The sequence below is a fragment of the Prinia subflava genome, chromosome 4 (assembly GCF_021018805.1).
Source record: "Prinia subflava isolate CZ2003 ecotype Zambia chromosome 4, Cam_Psub_1.2, whole genome shotgun sequence".
NCBI lineage: Eukaryota > Metazoa > Chordata > Aves > Passeriformes > Cisticolidae > Prinia > Prinia subflava.
Window position 1 is genome coordinate 32,358,842 of NC_086250.1, and position 18,232 is coordinate 32,377,073.

The window sequence follows — 18,232 nt, forward strand, 5'->3', positions numbered from 1 at the left end:
AAGTGAAATAAAAGTTACTGTGTTTTTTTCTGAGTTGAAAGACTTCTCACTGTAACAAAGGCATAATTAATTTATTTTCACTGTCTAGCAGAATATAAAGCTTGAATTTACTAAAGAACTAGAACTGATTAATTTTTTTTTAGTGGAGATATACATGGGTCCATTTTATGTACTAAGGGTAATAAAAGAATGACAAGGTTCAGGTTCTAATTTATTTAATTTTTTTTCCTGGAAAGCAGTTTTACTGGTATCAGAGGCTTCCTGAAAAGCTAGAGTTCAGGGAGGAGAAGAATTAAGAATTCTGGGCAATATTTTAAATAACAGTTAGAGGCATTGCATTTCGCTTTCAAATTTTGGTCAGGAGATTGCATTTCCCAAGGCAAATATAATGAAAATAAAGTTTAAATTTGCAGAGAAAAGAAAACCACAAAACTGTGATGACAGTTAGATAATGTAAATATGTAGGAGACTCATCTATATGTCCAACATTGGTTGGCCAGAAACAGATTAGGATGACAGAAGGTAGTTGATAGTTGATAGTAGTTGGTAGTTAGTTGGTAGCTGATAGTCATAGCCTATTCACAAATTGGATTACAAAATTACAAAATTACAAATTAGGATATACAAAACACTGTACTTTCTAGCTAGGTATAAAAAATGCTTATCTTCTAATTCTTGCAAAATATTTCTATGCCCATCTTGCAACTTAATTCTGACTACAGTACTAGTGTTCAGGAAAGTATTAAAACAAAAAAATACAACCAGAAATTCACACCAATATTTATGGAGTTAATAAAAATTATAAAGAATGGTCAGACCACCTGGCCCCCCAACCAGCCCCACCCAAAAAATAAGCTCAAGAGATACAAAAGAAAAAACAGTTACTAGAGAGCAAAAAGCTATAACTACAAAGGAATATTACATTCCTTCTACAACATAAGTATGTTCTTAGATCATAACATACTTGCCATTATCAAAAGCAAAGTCCTAAATTAGACAGATAACTATTTACTCCATCTGAACAATGGCTACTGTTTCTTTAGGTTATACATTTTTTTAAAACATTTGGTCAATTTAATGAACAGTTACTTTTCCCTTTGAACATGTAACAGGGAAGCAAATCAAATACTTTTAAGTAAACAAATGCTTTCCTTAAATTGAGATATACTATGTTAAAAGCATTCCTTTTATTAGGTAATTAATTTAGCTTTATCAAGGAACAGAATTAAGTTAGTTTAGGATCAATCTATCCCATCCAAATTTTTCAGGAAAAATAGGAAATTTGGCTTTTAAAAAAACTTAGAATTGTTTAATCCAGAATTCAAAGAATCTGCCTTTTGAAAAACACAATCTATAGAAAGAACATAAAAGTTGGGAAGTTCACAAAAATATTTCTTAACATCTTGACTTAGCTTTCTAAAATCCCTTGTAAATTAAAAAGATAACTTTGAAGTGTTTTATGTTTTGTCTTAACAAAGACATGATAATTCATATACTTCCCTACATATATAAAAGGTATTTTATTTCAGTATCCCATGAATTTGAGAGGAGTTTTTTAAGTAAATATAGTTAAGAATCCATTATTCTGTATTTTTACTGTACTTTTTAGCCTGTAAGATCTCAACAATTTATTGGTAAAATTTCCAAATTACAGGTTGTATATAAGGAACATGTATGATCCTCCCAAATAACAGCTCTTGATTCCTAAGAAAAATTGAATTCTGAGGAACAACCACAACTATGGATGTTGGAAAGTGAATTCAGTAACATTTTATTAATGAAAGCTTGTCAAAACTTTAATTGAGACCTCCTGAAAAAATGGTACAGGAACTTGATTTAAGAAGTTATTGAAATGACTGCACCTCTAAGGTCAAGGCATCTTCCTAATAATCTGTAATCCAATTGCAGGTTAACTCAAGGGGATACACCTATTAAATGACTGAAACAGTTCCTAAGCATCTTCATTTAATATTTCAGAAGGTAAAAACCGAGAGGCCATAGAACAAGACAGCATTTTATAACAAATACATTCTCAGTAAAGGCAAATTTATAATGTTTTCCGATTAAGGAAATTATGGGGCTAATGATTTATTCTGATCATTGAAAAGCAACAGTCTTTGCCAAACAGAAATAAAGTAACAAACATGTTTCTATACTGCATATGAAATGTACAAAGGTGAGAGTAATGTTTGGTTTTGTGTATCATAAGCGATACAATTGACTGTATCATCACTGTATAATTTCCTAAATCCACGATGATAAAATTTAAGACACATATGCAGAAACATATTTAAAAAGATATAAGACCTGGGCTTTTTTTTCCTTAGTTCCTGGACTACTGAAATAAGAATGAATATGTAGGTATGGTGTAGTACATGTGTATTTTTTGAAAGTATACCTATATTAGCAGACATTTTAAACTCTCTCTCTCTCCCCTACCCCCACCCCTCAGATTTATGACTCCGCCAGTTGGTTGTTCTTTCCTGCTCCGTTCCTACTCTCTCCTTCTTGAAGGTATAATGCAATGACACTTTTTTCTTTTCCAAAGAGAAATGTGTTACCTAGAGCCACACAGGCAAGTTCTACATGTCAAAAGAGTTCATATTAATTTATTTTTGGATGGAGTTACAATATTGTTACAGTCTAAACAACAGTTATACACTAATGTAAAAGCAGTGTATAATATTTAACTCAATTATTCAAGATATGGAGACATTCTATTCTGGATATATGAATATAATGATAATTTTGTCATTGAAATCAGTAGTTTAGAGTTATCTCACTTAAATTCAGGATTTTAGCAGTTAGGAATCTCATCTTATTTAAATGGTGTGACTTTATCACTAGCCAATGGAGAGAAACAAAAGAACTAAGGACACAATTCATTCTTTTCCAGATGGTAGGCAAAAAGACAGAATTATGTTCTTTCTCCATTGGTACAATTAATTTAGACTATGATGCTAAATTTTATGTAATCTAATTTTAGGAATGTAAATCAAATGAATAAGCACGAACATATTGGGTCCCTATTACTTTTTGCTTGTGGTGAAGTAATGTAAATAAATCTTTCTTCTAAAGCCTTTACAAAGTATGTCAGAAAAATAGAAATTTCAAGTATTTTTAAATGTTTTTCTTGAATTTTAATTTTTTCTCCTGAAAGTGGAAATTCAGCATATATGAAAACATAATTGAAAAGTAAATCCAGCAACTTATATATATAAATTATACAAAATACCCGATTCCTACTTTGACAACATTTCACTACTTTAGAAGTTTTAGAAATTTTGCTAATTTTGCCAAAATTATTTAATACAGCTTATATTTTCTGTAATGTGCTTTTGGGGGCTTTATGTTTTTATTTATTTGAAAAAAAATGTACTCAAATAGAAAAATATAGTATGTCATATAGGAAATATATTAACATTTCTTCAGCTTTATTACACAAAATAAGACATGAAACTTAAAATTCTATAATTTCATGACATTGAAGAATTTTTTTTCTACATATAGTTTCTTTTGTTACCTTCTATGGTATTAAAGTGGTAAAAAATATAAGGCTTTAAAAGGATTCCCTACTACTGAGCTATAGTAAGTTCAGTGGGATCATATACTACTGCCTAACTGGTAACTAACATGACAGAAATCTGTGCCTTGATTTGTGATATGTATTCAGGTGCTCAGGTAACAAACCATCCATTTTCCCAAGCTCTTTTGAAAAAAAAAATAAGAGGACCATAAAAAAAATCATTTTCCTACTTTAGGGAAAAGAAAATCTTCCCAAGAATCAGACATGAGAAGACCTACAATACATCACAGGGAACTTCCCATTAAAATCACAAGAGGAAAGTCTGTTGATATAAAGATTTTAAACAGAACTGTAGTAAATGTATGAAAAGGCTTCAGATAAAAAAGAAGCAGAAAGATAAGCACCATGTGTTATTAAGGATTCCAAGCATGCTCAGTTCTACCTAGCATTTTAAATGATATTTAGAAGAACCATAACTTACTTGAGGATGTTGCTGACTGTCTGTGTGGTGGCTTATTTTTTTCTCTGTTCTCAGTCAAAGCATTTCCACCAGCCATGGAAACAAGGTCTAAATCCATGTCTTCTCTGCTTACAGGGCTTGCCTGGAAGCAGTGGGAGAGAATGTACACAATCATGAAACAAAATATAACATTTTCTGAATGTAGCTCACATTACTCCAAATAAACAAACAGGGTCTGTCAAACAACCTTCTTCAAAATGATACCACAATCCTTTTTTGTTGCCTAGGCTGAACAAATGCACTATGTCAAAGCATTTTTGTAAATAAGAGCCGATCTTAAAATTGTGGTTTGTGATCTGAGTCAATGCAACAACAAAAGAAAACATTTTAGTACAGTAATTTTGAAGAAAATCAAGCTTGCAGAGGGCTGATGAAACCTTAAACAGCTTAAGATCATTTACTGACCAGTCTATAATTTAAGTTATAGCTGAATGTCAGGGATGTCATATTGGATTATTTCCTGCAATATTTATGCTTTATCCAGGACATGTATCACTTCAATCAGTCATGGGCCCTGTGAGTAATTTAATCTTTTAGGTTTTTGCTAATTAACCATAACCATCAGACAGCATTTTAACTATACTTTAGGCAAGAGTATTATATTAATGATAAACTTCTAAAAACCAGTGATGGTATGTTCTGGCATGAGGCATGTTACCTGCACACAAATATGACAAAAGAAAAATAAAAATTATATCTCATTTTAGCAGTGCTGTTTTGAGAACATGTAGGGCAAAGTTTAAAAACCAACCTGGAAGATACCACCCACTGTAAATTGCAGGTTGTTTTGTTTGCAGGAACAACTTCACATTTACTGAAGAATGTAATAAAAAGCTACTCAGCACCAAAAGCAGCCTCTAACAAGAACTAGATACAGAGGGCCAGTAACAATGATGTGGAAAGATCAGACTGCTGATGAACAGTCTACAAAATCTCCAGCTGTCGGCTGGAAGTACTGAACATAAGGATATACTTTTCTAGTCTCTGCACCTTCCGAAGTGAAGTCCAGAAAAGCAGATAAAGACTTTCCTCTCTCTGGGCTGAAGAGCTAGGTGTCTTTCAGAAGCTAGGTGTCTAACTGGGTATTTCTTTTCTAACATAAAAACAAACAAACAACAGAAAAGGAAAGATTGTGTGAGTGCTAATGTCACAAAACTTTTGCCTAACACTAGCAGCAAGACTTCTCAACCAGGTATCAAGAGACAGGGTCTCAGCTCCTTCCTCAGGGGCTAAAGCCCACAGCTCCCTTTTTCTCAGGAAAGCGCTGTTACTATGAAGTTGTAGGCCATTCTGGAGGAGACGATTTCCAGACTTCCTGTTCAAACTACCTCACTGTACCAAAAAGCAGCACTGCACCAATGCAGACAGGCTTTGTAGTCCAGTCTAACTTAGAGAACTCAGATGAAATGGAGACCTGTTTCATTTCCTTGTCTTTACGCAGTCACTGTTTAATGTAAAATTCATTAAAAAGTCCATGCATTTTCAAACCACAAGCTCCAAAAATATAGAGATTTTACACTCTTCCTTAGTGATTGCATACCCTTTGTGTCCACACAGAAAGTTTATCCCTTGTTTTCTGATCCTTAGCTTTTATATGTTTAACAAGGAATTTAGTTTTGCTCTGCACAGCTAGTCATTATTATTGCTTTTAACATCAATATTTTATTTTCTCTTCCATAGCAGTGCCAAGAAACTTTGAAAAAAAATGCTTTACCGTGCCAACTGTTTCTATTTTTTTAGCCTTAATATTTACAGTTGCTTTAAGCTATGTTCAAAATCTTTAAACTGAAAGCTTTTAGTCTTTCATTAGTAGAAATAAAACAATGATTGTGATGTTCAAAGAGATTCAAACCAATGGAAATTATCATTCTTATTTCTATCTAACCTGCTTCAACACACAACAGAAGCTTTATAATGTCCCAATTCCAAAGACCCAGGAGGCCACAGAATTTTATACAGTTAGCCTTTTCATGGTACTATCCAATCCCTACCATCACAGAAACTAAGGCTTCATCATCTTGTAGACAACCATATTCAGGTTTATATGCTAAATTTTAATAGGGCTGTCTTGATCTCTGATGTAAAGTATTTGTTACTTCATTTCAAATAAAGATAAGTGTTTTCACCCAATTACAGTCAGAGTAATATTTAAGGTTGTATTAATCACTGGAGCAAACTTAATTTTGGCTTTTTAAAGAAGCTGACTGAAAGTCCTCTGAAGCTAATTAAAACCTTGCCTTTTTCGTTTATGACTTAGAACCAAAATTTGGAAGAAATTTAATACACTGGCACAGTTTCTTCGCAGACTGTAGTACTGGACTTCCATCTGTGGTGATCACCATTGTTAACTCTTTGGACTTTCTGCCATTTTTTTATTACCACAAAGCTTTCTTATTAATTAATTGAAAATTAATATCAGGAGGAATCTTTGCCTTGAACACAGCTTTGCATCTGTTCATTTGTCCATTTCTAGGTAAAATTATCAATATGTTCTGTAACTTTCAGAGATAAAAGGTGCTTTTGAATTCAAGTTACATCTGAATGATTGGAGATACTGATCTATAGAGAAGAGGTTAACCCTGTAGGTAACCTAAACTTCATACAGAAAGAATCAGGAAATCTATGCTACCTGCTCTTCCACAAAATTATATTAATTTAAAATAATTTAAATTATAAATCAGCATGCCTTCCTCAGCACTTTTATGCTATTACTAGTGAGAAAAATCATCAAAATGACCAAGATTAACATAATAAAGTCTTGGACTTACTGCAGGTTACTACAAAGCAATAATCCCCACTGAGAAAACTCTATTGTTTATACACAACCATTGAAATGCAATTTTGTATCCATCACTGGAATGTGCACAGATATCATTTAGAAAACTACATGAAACTTCCAGAATGCAGGCTTATGGGACACATAACAAGCAGGGACTGTCCAGCACATCAGAAAACTTCATGACTGAACATATGGCATAGGAATCAACTACTGGAAATGCCCAGGAATGCTTTCCTCTTCTAATGCTTGATCTCTTTCTTTGCTTTTAATATATATTTTCCACTTTCTTTCAGTTTTCAATAATTTTTTTTTATAATGATTGCAACTGTTAACTTGATTTTTATCATGATTTCATAGCTTTTAAGAAAGCTGCTGTGCCAAAGCAGTAGGAATATGTTCACATTTCAACCTTTAAGAGAGAACTCATTTAAACTTTAAAACCAAAATTCTCCTGCCATCTGTGTGTACAAACCACATCATTATTTCACTGCCTGTATAGTACTGCTTTCTGCATTAGAGATACATTTTATTCCATTTTCTATTTTTTGAACCCTCTATTGCATTTTTCTCTGTATTTCATTCATGTGGAACAGCCATGTTATTATGTGGCACAGGCTGTGACAATTCCATAACTTTGCCAGTTATGTGGGCACACCACATAATACTATTGTGGGATTGCAGCAGTATTTTGTGGACAGAACTGCTTAGTGTAAATAACATACAATCTACCTATGTGCACATATGCTTACCAATAACTACATAATGTGTAATTTAGATAACATTATTAAATTATGATTTGCTCAAATTACTGTTTTAGACTCCACTTAAGAAATAAGGATTGGTGCTGTTGCAATCAAACCCTACAACAGTCATTTGGTTCATGATTTCAGCCCTTTAAATTTCAGAAGAACCTAAGAATTGGACACACTTGCCAGAGAAAAATATTTGACAAAATCTGTCTTAAAGTAAACAATAATAGTAACATATAAGGCTTAAAAGCATTTTTTTCAAAGGTGGATTTTATGAGAGTTTATGGAATCATTTTCAAAACATGCAAATTGCGTAGGTTGTGAAGCTAAAGAAGGAAGAGGCTAAAAAGGGGCGAGATTGCTCAGAGAGCAAAATGAGGCATCTAACACATCATTAAATGGGGAAATACTTTTTCATGCAATATTTTACATCATGTATATGAGTATAAAACACCTATTCTGCCAAGCTTCTAAATTTTTGCCCCATTTTTTAAACTGTACGTAATTTTATCAGTAAGAATATTGCTAACTTGACATTAAAATGTAAAGTCTATACTTATAGAAATGGAGTGAGTATACATTGGCATCATGTAGGCATCACAACTGCTTGCTATTAAAGGAACTTTTGGGTATCTCTGACAGTCTTTCAGTTTTGGTAATCTTCAAATTGTTAAATTGCTTATATTTCCCCTCCTGCCAACTTACATGACTACTTGTTTCAAAAAATCCAGGTTTTTTTTTAAATGCTGCAAAAAGAGTGAATTATGAAAAGAGCAGAGGGCATTTTAAGATCAAAAAAAAAATAAAAAAGTTGTAGGAATAAGTCTGAGTTCATGCAATGTTTTCAATAATGTCACCATAATAATATACAATTACAACTTACTGTATTTCAACAAATGACATTGAAGGCACATTAGAATGATTTAGATATGTTATATACAGAATTTGGGAATATTTAAAGTTGCTCAATTGATAAGAATATACGTTTTCATTAAATGATGTGGTTGGTACTGAACCATATTTAATCTTTTTCATTTTTTTTGAAAATGCAGATTTAGATGCTTTAAAAAACACACAGTAGCATTTGATGTCTTAAAAACAAGCTCAGTGTCATATCATGAAGCTAGAACCCAATGCACCAACACAGGGTTTTGTGCTAAAATATTTTCTTCCAATCTCCATCAGGAGATGACTTGACTGCCAAACACAGAAAAGACTACAGAATTACATTGATCAAAAAGTTCTTCAGTTTTTACACCAGGTACAAATTGGAAATACCTGAATTCTGCAAAATCCCACAATGAAACAAGTTCTTACCACAAGCTGTACTTGTCTATTGTTGCATGTTGCAGGATTTAACTCGGGCAAAAAACGACAGCTGGGAAAAATGTAGAATAGAGATTTCAGTAACTTCCACTGTACTGGGCTCACTAAAATACCTGCATAGAATATTCTCAGGAAACAATCCTGCTAAGTTATTTAAAATAATTCAATTATTAAGATGTATCAGAGAAATTAATATTAACTGAAAAAGTAAAGTATCAGAGCAAATACTATTTTTTGTACTTAATTTAAAAAGTAATTAACAAGTGTTTATTCAGATAATAGAATATTAAGTTAAACTATTCTAACCAGCATAACTTTTTGTATGTGTTGACATAAATTGTAGAGAAGCCAGTTTTCATACTACTTTTTGTAGGAATAAAATTGTTTTCATGTGAATAAATATATCACCTGTTTTAAATTGTCTATCAATGAAGTGTGAATGGACATTAGTTAGACTTTTGGCACATTAAAAAATGATATCATAATCCTTTAAAAAGTCAGTACAAATACTAGGGCATGGCATACACCTGCAGAGGTAGCATAATAATATTTTTAAAAATTCTTTTACAAATTTCTGTGTCTTCTTACTTTCAAACATCTTTACATGTTGTATTCCAGTGTTTTCATTCAAATTAAAAGTCATGAAAGATATCTTAAACAAATACTTTGAGTATTTCTCTAGTATGGATCATGATTGAAAGATAAATATTTCTGCAAAGCCAGATAAATATTTCCAAAGAAATGTGTTTTTCTTACCGTTTCTACAGTCATTGATACAAGCAGGATATGTGGCATATTTTTCTGCAAAAGACTTTGCACTATGCACTTTGCAGTCCATTTAATTATAAATACATTTTTAAGGAAAATAATGATAAAATTAATATACTAAACCCCTTGCTTGCCTACTGACACTTTGTTTGGTTTTCTTAGAGATGCTTGGCACTGTGTCTACTAATGACTTCATTAAGACACTAATGCCTTATATTGAATTTATGACCAAAATATACTTACTATGTCTTCATGTTAGTTTAGGCAATATGAACCTTTCCCTTAATTGCATTGACATTTTACCTGTTTAATAACCAAAACTGAACATAGAAGGAACATGTTTACAACATATTGGTGCAGTGTAGTATAAAGAAGTAAATGCTGGCTTTATGTTTTGAAGACAAAACATAAATACATACTATTTAGTTTCAAAAAAGTATTTTTTTACTTGCTTAATCAAACCTAACAATATAGCTAATGTTACAGTTGATTTAATTACATAAAACCATAACATATATCAATAACATTATAAAATATATGATGAATAAGCACTTTTTTCTATACTCTTTACAGTCTAAACCCCACTGTATTGCTAAAGTAAAACTAAGTAGTTATTTATGACAACATTCTGAACATTTTATAATTTCAATTTCAGTGTGGAAGAAGTATCTATATAATGACTACTAAGCCAGTCCTAAACGGTGCCATATTTGGGACCTGGATATATGGTGTACTGTCTGCTAGCTGCAAAGTCATGTTTGTTTTAGAACCATTAACTTAGGTATCACTTTACAAGTCAAATTTAAAATTAAAAAAAAAAAAAACTAATTTAAAGGCGATGACCTCACCTCTTCGTATCTCTGGAACAGGTTGCTTCATAATCCAAAAGCTGTGCACAAAGCCATTGGTATGTGAAGTCTTTTCTCTGTAATTTCTCATCTGAAGAAGTATCCACCTGAGAAATTCTTTTACCTGGGGAGGAAGAGAGATACTCCTGTCTTTCATTATTATTTTAAAACACATTTTCTTTAAGATTTCCTAGATAAACTTGGAACTTCTTGCTTCTTAGAAAAGAGAGAAGGCAATTACTTCATTTTCATGCAGAGTTCAACTATTTAAAATTTTTTCAGGTATATTTAAGAAATAGTTTTATATTAGCTTTAATTTTATGGTTTGTCTTCTCTTCTGGGATGTAATATCAGCCTTCTGAATAAATTTATTCGGAAATAAATCTAACGTTTGTTATGAAATTCATATAGAAGTATATATCATACAGAAATTGCTTGCCACAGCTGCCATGAATGTTGCTTATTGTGCTATCTCCATAATTAAAAATATACAATCATTTATACTTACAGTTCTACTTAGCAATCTATAAGGTTAAAAAAACAAATCATTGTTATATGTAAGAGTCAACACATGGCAATCTTATTAATCTTATCTGACTTTTACTGATACAATTCTTTAAAACATTCAAGACATATTAATGAAAATTTCTGATTTGGATTCCAAAGCAATTGCATTTATGATATTATTTTTCAGAAATTACTATCTACTTTTGGATCACAAAAGACATCTAAAAATAGAGAATAAAACAGTGACATTATGGGAAAAAAATAAAATGTACAATTCTGGAAATCCTTCAGTTTCTGGATCATTCTGCTGAGTAACAGACCTGGTTAGAAGCATCAGGAAGAAGAGACGACGCCAGAATTGGAAGAGGGTGCAGAGGAGCCATCATTGTTGCATGATAACATTCATGGATTAGAATAATTTTTTTTTATTTTCTACCCTCATACATCAACTTTATAGGTTATATCTTTTTAGCACCTTCAACTCAGGGATTTTATGAGACATTTGAAACTTTTTTCGTGGGTTTTTTTGGGTTTTTTGGGTTTTTTTGGTTTTTGGTGGGGGTTTTTTTGTACAAGTATTTTTTGTTTTTCTCTTTGATGTCATTTCAGATAACACTGAGTTGTCATCCCTGTTGCTACTTATTCCTTTTTTTTTTTCTTCCAAAGTTTCTGCATTCCTCACTGATAGGTGAATATGGCAGTTACTAGAAGATTTTTAGTGAACTGCAGGAACACTTGAATCAGCAAAGACCACTTAACATCAAGTCCATTTGCTCACTATGGATGATTTTGCTTTCAGTAATTGCAAAGGGATGGCAGGGGACGGAGATGGAAATATCAGAAGTGCCATAGTTTTCATTCATGTTTTGACATTATAAACTGAAGTTATAGGATATTCACCAATTCACGTTTTAAAGGGTTTGGTACATTACCTGTATTATTTTTTAAACTTATAATTTACTTTGCATAAACTGCAAACTATAGCTCTTCACTGGCATTTTACCTAGTTTTGTTGTGAGCTCATTGCTTTCAGATTTTAGCTCTAAATTAAAGCATCAAAGCTGCTTATTTCATAGGCTGAAAGACAAATGATTTTTTATTTGTTTTAGTATAAGGAATCTCTATTCAAATCAAATCCATTCCTTAGGCTGAATGTGTTCAAGGCAGGGTACTGGTCCAGAACATAAAGTCATGTAAGTCTTGCCAGTCACTCACAGAGTAGAACTTAGGTAGAAAAATTTATCCCTAGTTGATGTAAAGAACTCTCATTTAGCTCCTTAGGAAAACAGAAAATGAAAATCTTGGATGGACAGTCATTGCATCTAGCAAAGGAGCATGTGAGGGCTGACTAAAAAAGTCAAGCAGTGAATTACTTAATCAGCACCAAATATTAAAAGACTGATAATTACACTGTTCATAAGCTTCCGTTATTAAAATGGAACTATTCATTTTTTGGCTAAATTTATGCTATGTCCTTGTGGTTCAGGTGTACTGTTATCCAACCTTTACATTTTGAAAATTCATTGGTTCCAAGTCCACAAGTACACTGGTATCCTTATAGCTCTTCATTCGAAGACAGATGCTGATTTATAACAGGAGATTGTGAGTGACATCCTAAGAGCACATCTGGAGATTAAGCCTTCTGCATATGTTCTCCAATGAGGAATAATCTCCCAAGAAAACACAGGTTTTTTCATATCTGTATTTACAGAAAATATGGCCCAGTGTTAATATCTTTCTAAGGATAAATATGTCTTGCAATTATTTGTATTATTTCTGCATTCACTAAAGTATTTTTGTCTTTTTCCTTATTAAAAGGGAAACCAATATAGGGGATAAACCAGTATTAGAAGTCCATATCTGAGTCTGTCTGTCAGTGATGGTTGAAAGAAGATGAATGTACAATAAGCTGTAATAATGCTTACAAAAATTATGAATACCTTTAACTTGGTAATTTATTTTCCAAAATTATTTTAAATAATTTTCCTTAGTTTTGGTTTCAATTTTTGATTTAATTATGTTTGAAATACAACTGGTTTTATTTAATAAACTTGTATTTTAATTTATTTTTATTTTTTCATGTTGATTATTGAAACAAAAATGTCACCAAGATAAAAGTGAAAATAGAGGTTTCTTCCTTAAAATTATTTATGCTATCAGACAGAATATTCTTGTTGATATTAGTGTTAATAGTGGCTTTTTTCTCAAATGGGCAGATGATCTTCAATAATTTGTTTACAATGTTGCAGAAAACTGTATTCTATTTTCTTATTTGGAACATACTCATATCCTTGCTTTTTCAAAGTAATATCTAGCTTTTTAACTCTTACAAAAAAACCCCACCCTATGTTATGAATTAAAACACTGCATTATCACTTTTCTATTCCACTTATGAACTTCATGCATTCAAAAATCTGGTGTACCAGTATCATGAACATACATTTGCTTGGTGGCTTTCTTAAATTAGGGCAACATGATTTTTAAAAACCTGGACCTGATTTTGTAGAAGTATTAACACTCATAGAAGTTCCAACGAGCTATAAGCTTTCTCCATCTTTGAAATAGATCAGACCCCTAATCTTTAATTGTTAAATGTGGACAACTCTAAGACTATCAAAGAAAATAGACGTACATCAAAGAAGGCATCGAAATCCAAATTAATATCAGAGGTATTTAAAGTATCAGACTCTCATTAGATTATTGCTCTAAGACTTCAATCTTTTTTGACTTTTTTTTTTTACATGACACACATGTTAATAATTTGAGATTGGAATGGTCTTACACTTAGCATTAATACAGTAACGATTTTTAGGTGTTGCCAAATAATCATTCACAAGATACTGTGCACTGTGGCCAGGTACAACGCAGCAGTCAGGGCCACCTACTGGCAATTTCTAACAAAATTTGAACATCTAAATAGGGAGAATTTAGAAAAGCCTTGGCATCTGAAATATCTTTGGAACTGCATATTATAAGAAAATAACAAATTCTTTTCCGGGTCAAACCTGTAAGAACCTAAACTTTGGTATCCAGAAAAATGTCATCCTTCATCAGTCAAATCTGTTTGCTGAGTGTGCTCTGAGACAGTACAACTCACGTTCCGTTTAAAAAATGGATGCTATTATGCACTTCATATTAGACTATCTTTGGGTAATCTGTTAAGTGAGTTAGAGGAGAAGGGCAAAGAATCTATCAACTACTTCAGGTGAAGTGCCCTAAATTCTACATGAAGTCAGTTTTCTTTCTTTCTTTCCCTCAAATGTATGGATCTTGTGCCCTCAGCTGTAGCTGCCACTGTTAAAAGAGGACTGAAACACAGCCAAGGGAATACCTTGGCATGTGGAAGCTGGAGATTCAAATCTCATCAGGATAAGGGGTACCTGAAACCCATGTTCCCCAGTGCCAGGGTGTTATTAACAAGCCAGCATACTAAAGGAAGAAGGACAGTTGCACAAAGTCTGCATTCAGGGTGAATTCAAGTTCCAGAATATACAAATCCTGGTTGTTGTAAATGACAGTTATCCTACTCTTCATCAATTCATATGCAAGAGGATGTTAAAGAACCAGATTCAACACAGCAATTTTTTTCAAATCTATTTGTTGATGATGGGAAAACATCTAACTGAAATATGTCATGCCTCTTGATAAATACATAGAGACGCTTGCACTCTATTGAACCTTTCAAATCTGGTCTTTAGAAGGTGATTTAAATCACTTCAAACCTAGCTTCATATGGAATGCAATACAAATAAAAGATTAAGAAACCTAAGACCTACAAAGTGAAAGAAGGGCTTGGAAATGCTTCAGCATTCTAAGTTTTCCTCCCTTAATAAAAAAATCTGTGACTAGAGTTAACTTCCTCAGTATGTACTTTGGAATTGGTGTTCTTAATACAGGAATTAAGTAGCTGAACTTGGGTATAAAATTATTGTCTAGATGATTAATATATTACATTTTTTCTTCTCTGTCAGTACTGTGGCATAAATTACTGGTCAGAAATATACACTATGAGGGTATATGTAAGTATGTGTAAGAATGCATAAAATCTAAACAAAAATATTCTTATTGAAAATTAAAATTATCTACCTTGTGAGGCTTTATAATTTCTACTGTCTTCTATAAAGTTGCACAATGTATAGTTATATATGTATATATAAATGTATATGCTGTATACATTCATAAATTACCTTGGAACCCCAAATCTAAAATCTAACTTCATCTCGTTTTTTCCATGTTACAACAACAACAACGCCTTATTTCTGACACAGTCTGAATAATATACAGAACAGAAAATAAGAATGACATGAGTTGTTCTTTCTATTAAAGCAAAAAAGTGAAGTATTTGAAAACAGGCAGAAGAACAACAATAATTTAAAAATTACAACCCCCACCGCCCTTCACCCCCAAAACCCACCCGTGTACTAGAATGTAAGAGAAATTACAGAAATTTCTATTATTCCACAGAGAACTTAAAACATTTGTCAGCAGTATACTTTGTCAGGAGTCACTAAATACTGCCATCCATTACATAGCAATCACAAATGTCCACAAATGGTTTTGGAAAAAGAATGGTATTTAGAGGGGTCTTTAGCATGATTACAGGTATTCTGTGAATACATTTATAGTAGAAATATATATGTGACTTCCAGACAGTTGGCAGCATCACGTGGTAGAAATTGGTACAGAGTTCTAACTGAAACTTACGGCATTCCCAGATTATGTTTACCTACAGCTCAGGTCTGGAATTTTCAGATAATGGGATACATACATTTCTATCTTAAAAACATTTTCTTTTGACACCTTGGTTAATTTTGGAAGATATTTTTTCATCAGAGTGACTTCTGATTATATCAACTTCCATCTCTAGAACCTGAATGAATGAAATAAATATTATTTATAGTAGTGTCTGAATGAGTTCACAGCTGAAAAAAAGATGAAAAAGAATTTCATCACAAGAATACTACCTCAGGTTATGACCTACATAATTTTTGATGCTTAAAAATGCTTTATCAAATACTTTATCAATTATCAATAAATAAGGAGTTTTGAACATGGAAGTGCTGATCAATGTACTAGAGAATGTCTTTTAAAAATTATAAAAGTAGCTACTGAAAGGAAAAAAAATCAAAATAGTTTTCTTTCCTAAAACTTGAGCCCTTTTTCTCTTTTTAATTGGGTATTTTTTGTTTATTTCACACTACAAATAAGGCCTACTATATTATTATTTGAACTGCAAACCTCCTTTTCTTCTCTAATGTCTTCACCAACCAGCTAATTCTGTTTCACCAGTTATATTTCAGACTGTGCTTTCTGTGTTCTCTTTTTGATGTCTTATTATTAGATTATGCAAAAGCTGAATCCTTTAGTTGACATTCCTAAACCACTGAAAAAGTACAAACTTCAGCTTCTGAATTCAAGGAAAACAGGATTTCATACTGGTACCTTCCCATTATTTTCTATTTTGCTACTTGTTTCTGCCCCTGCAGAATACCCCACTACTATTTATCTGTCCCTAGCTGACTGTTTAAACTCAACATTTTCTTTTCCCCACATTGAGGCAAATCTAAGTCTTATTTCATCCTCAATGGTGTACTTTTAAAACATGTAATTTAGAGTTATTTCTTTCTATTCCTATTCGAGTAGTATCAAAGAACTTCTTCCAGTATGTCCTGATCACTTAACTTCTTCTATTGCATCCCTCTGACCATACAAATACACTGCAAACTATCACTCTACACTAAAATGCTCATGTCTTCTACTCTTGTAACACAGTACATTTCTACTTGAATTGTTTTGTAAGGTTCATTTTCCTAGCACTGACATCAAGCCACCATTAAACAGTGTTCCTTCCAATTTGACCAACTCTTGCAATTTTTACGGGTTATCACTTCTTGTTCTCCTCCATTTACATTAAATTCAATTTCTTATTCTTCTTCTATAATTTCTTTGTAACAAACAGCATATTGTGGTATTTCCTAAGACATATGAGACTTGATGTATAAACCTAAAAAAACTATTTCACCTGGTATGTACAGGAAGCTGCCACACAAGCAACTGTTAATTTCAATTTTTTTTTTTTTCTGATTTAAGAATATGGACCTGGTTTATGTTTGAAAAGCAGTTGGTTCTTTAAAAAAATACCCAAAATCATCCCTGCTAAAACCAAAAATGAAGAAACTACAGAGGTGATACTCTATCTGCATGCAGAGAAAGAAGAGTTCCTGACGTAAACTACTTCCACCTGCAATCAGCATGCTTCAGGACCCACTCAGGTGCTTACAAACTCCAAAAGAACATAAAAGACTTTATAGTGCTATACCATACTTTCACATTATTCCTTTGTGTAGTCTTCTGTGAACACAGTATTCTGCACTCTGTACAGCACCCACTTCAGCTGCTCCGCATCAGCAAATCTCATCAACAGCACTGCTGAGAAGTGAATCTGGAGTGAAGCCAAGAGCTACCAAGAGTTCTTTGGATAGTCAAGGCTCTTGAAGAACCGACGAACTCAAGAAGAGTAAAAAAATATTTTGAAATAGTATGTTCAGCATTTCAAGGCTTAGTTAGTCCATCAGTAAATGTAAGGCATAAATAAGATGGAGGTAGATTGAGCCTATTTTGTTTATCCTTAGTGCCTACACTCTCACATAGTTTGCTGTCTGTAATTTCAAATCTGCCTACTCTGAATACTCTAGTTTTTCTCATAAACTTTGGGAATTAATAAATCCCCTAATGATGGATGTTCTTTACTGAATAAAGGACTATTTTCCTGTTGAGGAGAAAATAAGAGATGCATAACTAACCCCTCCATTTTTTTTTACAGAATATTTTGATGGATTTTATTTCTACCCATTCCCAGTTCTTAAAATTAAATGACAGAAGCAATCAAGTACTTCAACACAAGTGTTTAGTTGCTCAGTGATGAAATGGCATTTCCAAGCAAGAAAAGACTTTACTTTACTTTATATGTAGTCCAAACCAGAGGAATATCTTGCTCTAAATTCAATAAACCAAGTAAAATTATTTAAGACATAAGATCTTCCAAAGGAATTCTCAAAATAACAAGTAAAAAGGAACATTTTGTAAGAGTGCAGGAGGTCTAACTACTATGTTGTTCACTATAAAGAGGGCAAAGCCTACACAATACAATCAATTTTATTGAGTGTGACAACCATTGAGGTAGGTTTTGTTTGTAGTGAAGAACTTAAA

At 32.4% G+C, this 18,232-nt stretch overlaps 1 protein-coding gene across 6 annotated transcripts in view; it reads right to left on the bottom strand.

Moving 5' to 3' along the window:
* LRRIQ1 (leucine rich repeats and IQ motif containing 1) overlaps positions 1 to 18,232 on the bottom strand; it is a 110,076-nt gene that overhangs the window by 12,953 nt on the left and 78,891 nt on the right. For all 6 annotated transcript variants that reach the window (XM_063396383.1, XM_063396384.1, XM_063396382.1 and 3 more), the window contains 3 exons: positions 10,517 to 10,640; positions 8,892 to 8,952; positions 4,008 to 4,128 (listed from right to left, as the gene is read on the bottom strand). In XM_063396383.1, the coding sequence (XP_063252453.1) occupies positions 4,008 to 4,128; positions 8,892 to 8,952; positions 10,517 to 10,640 (306 nt within the window). The remainder of the gene's footprint in view (positions 1 to 4,007; positions 4,129 to 8,891; positions 8,953 to 10,516; positions 10,641 to 18,232) is intronic.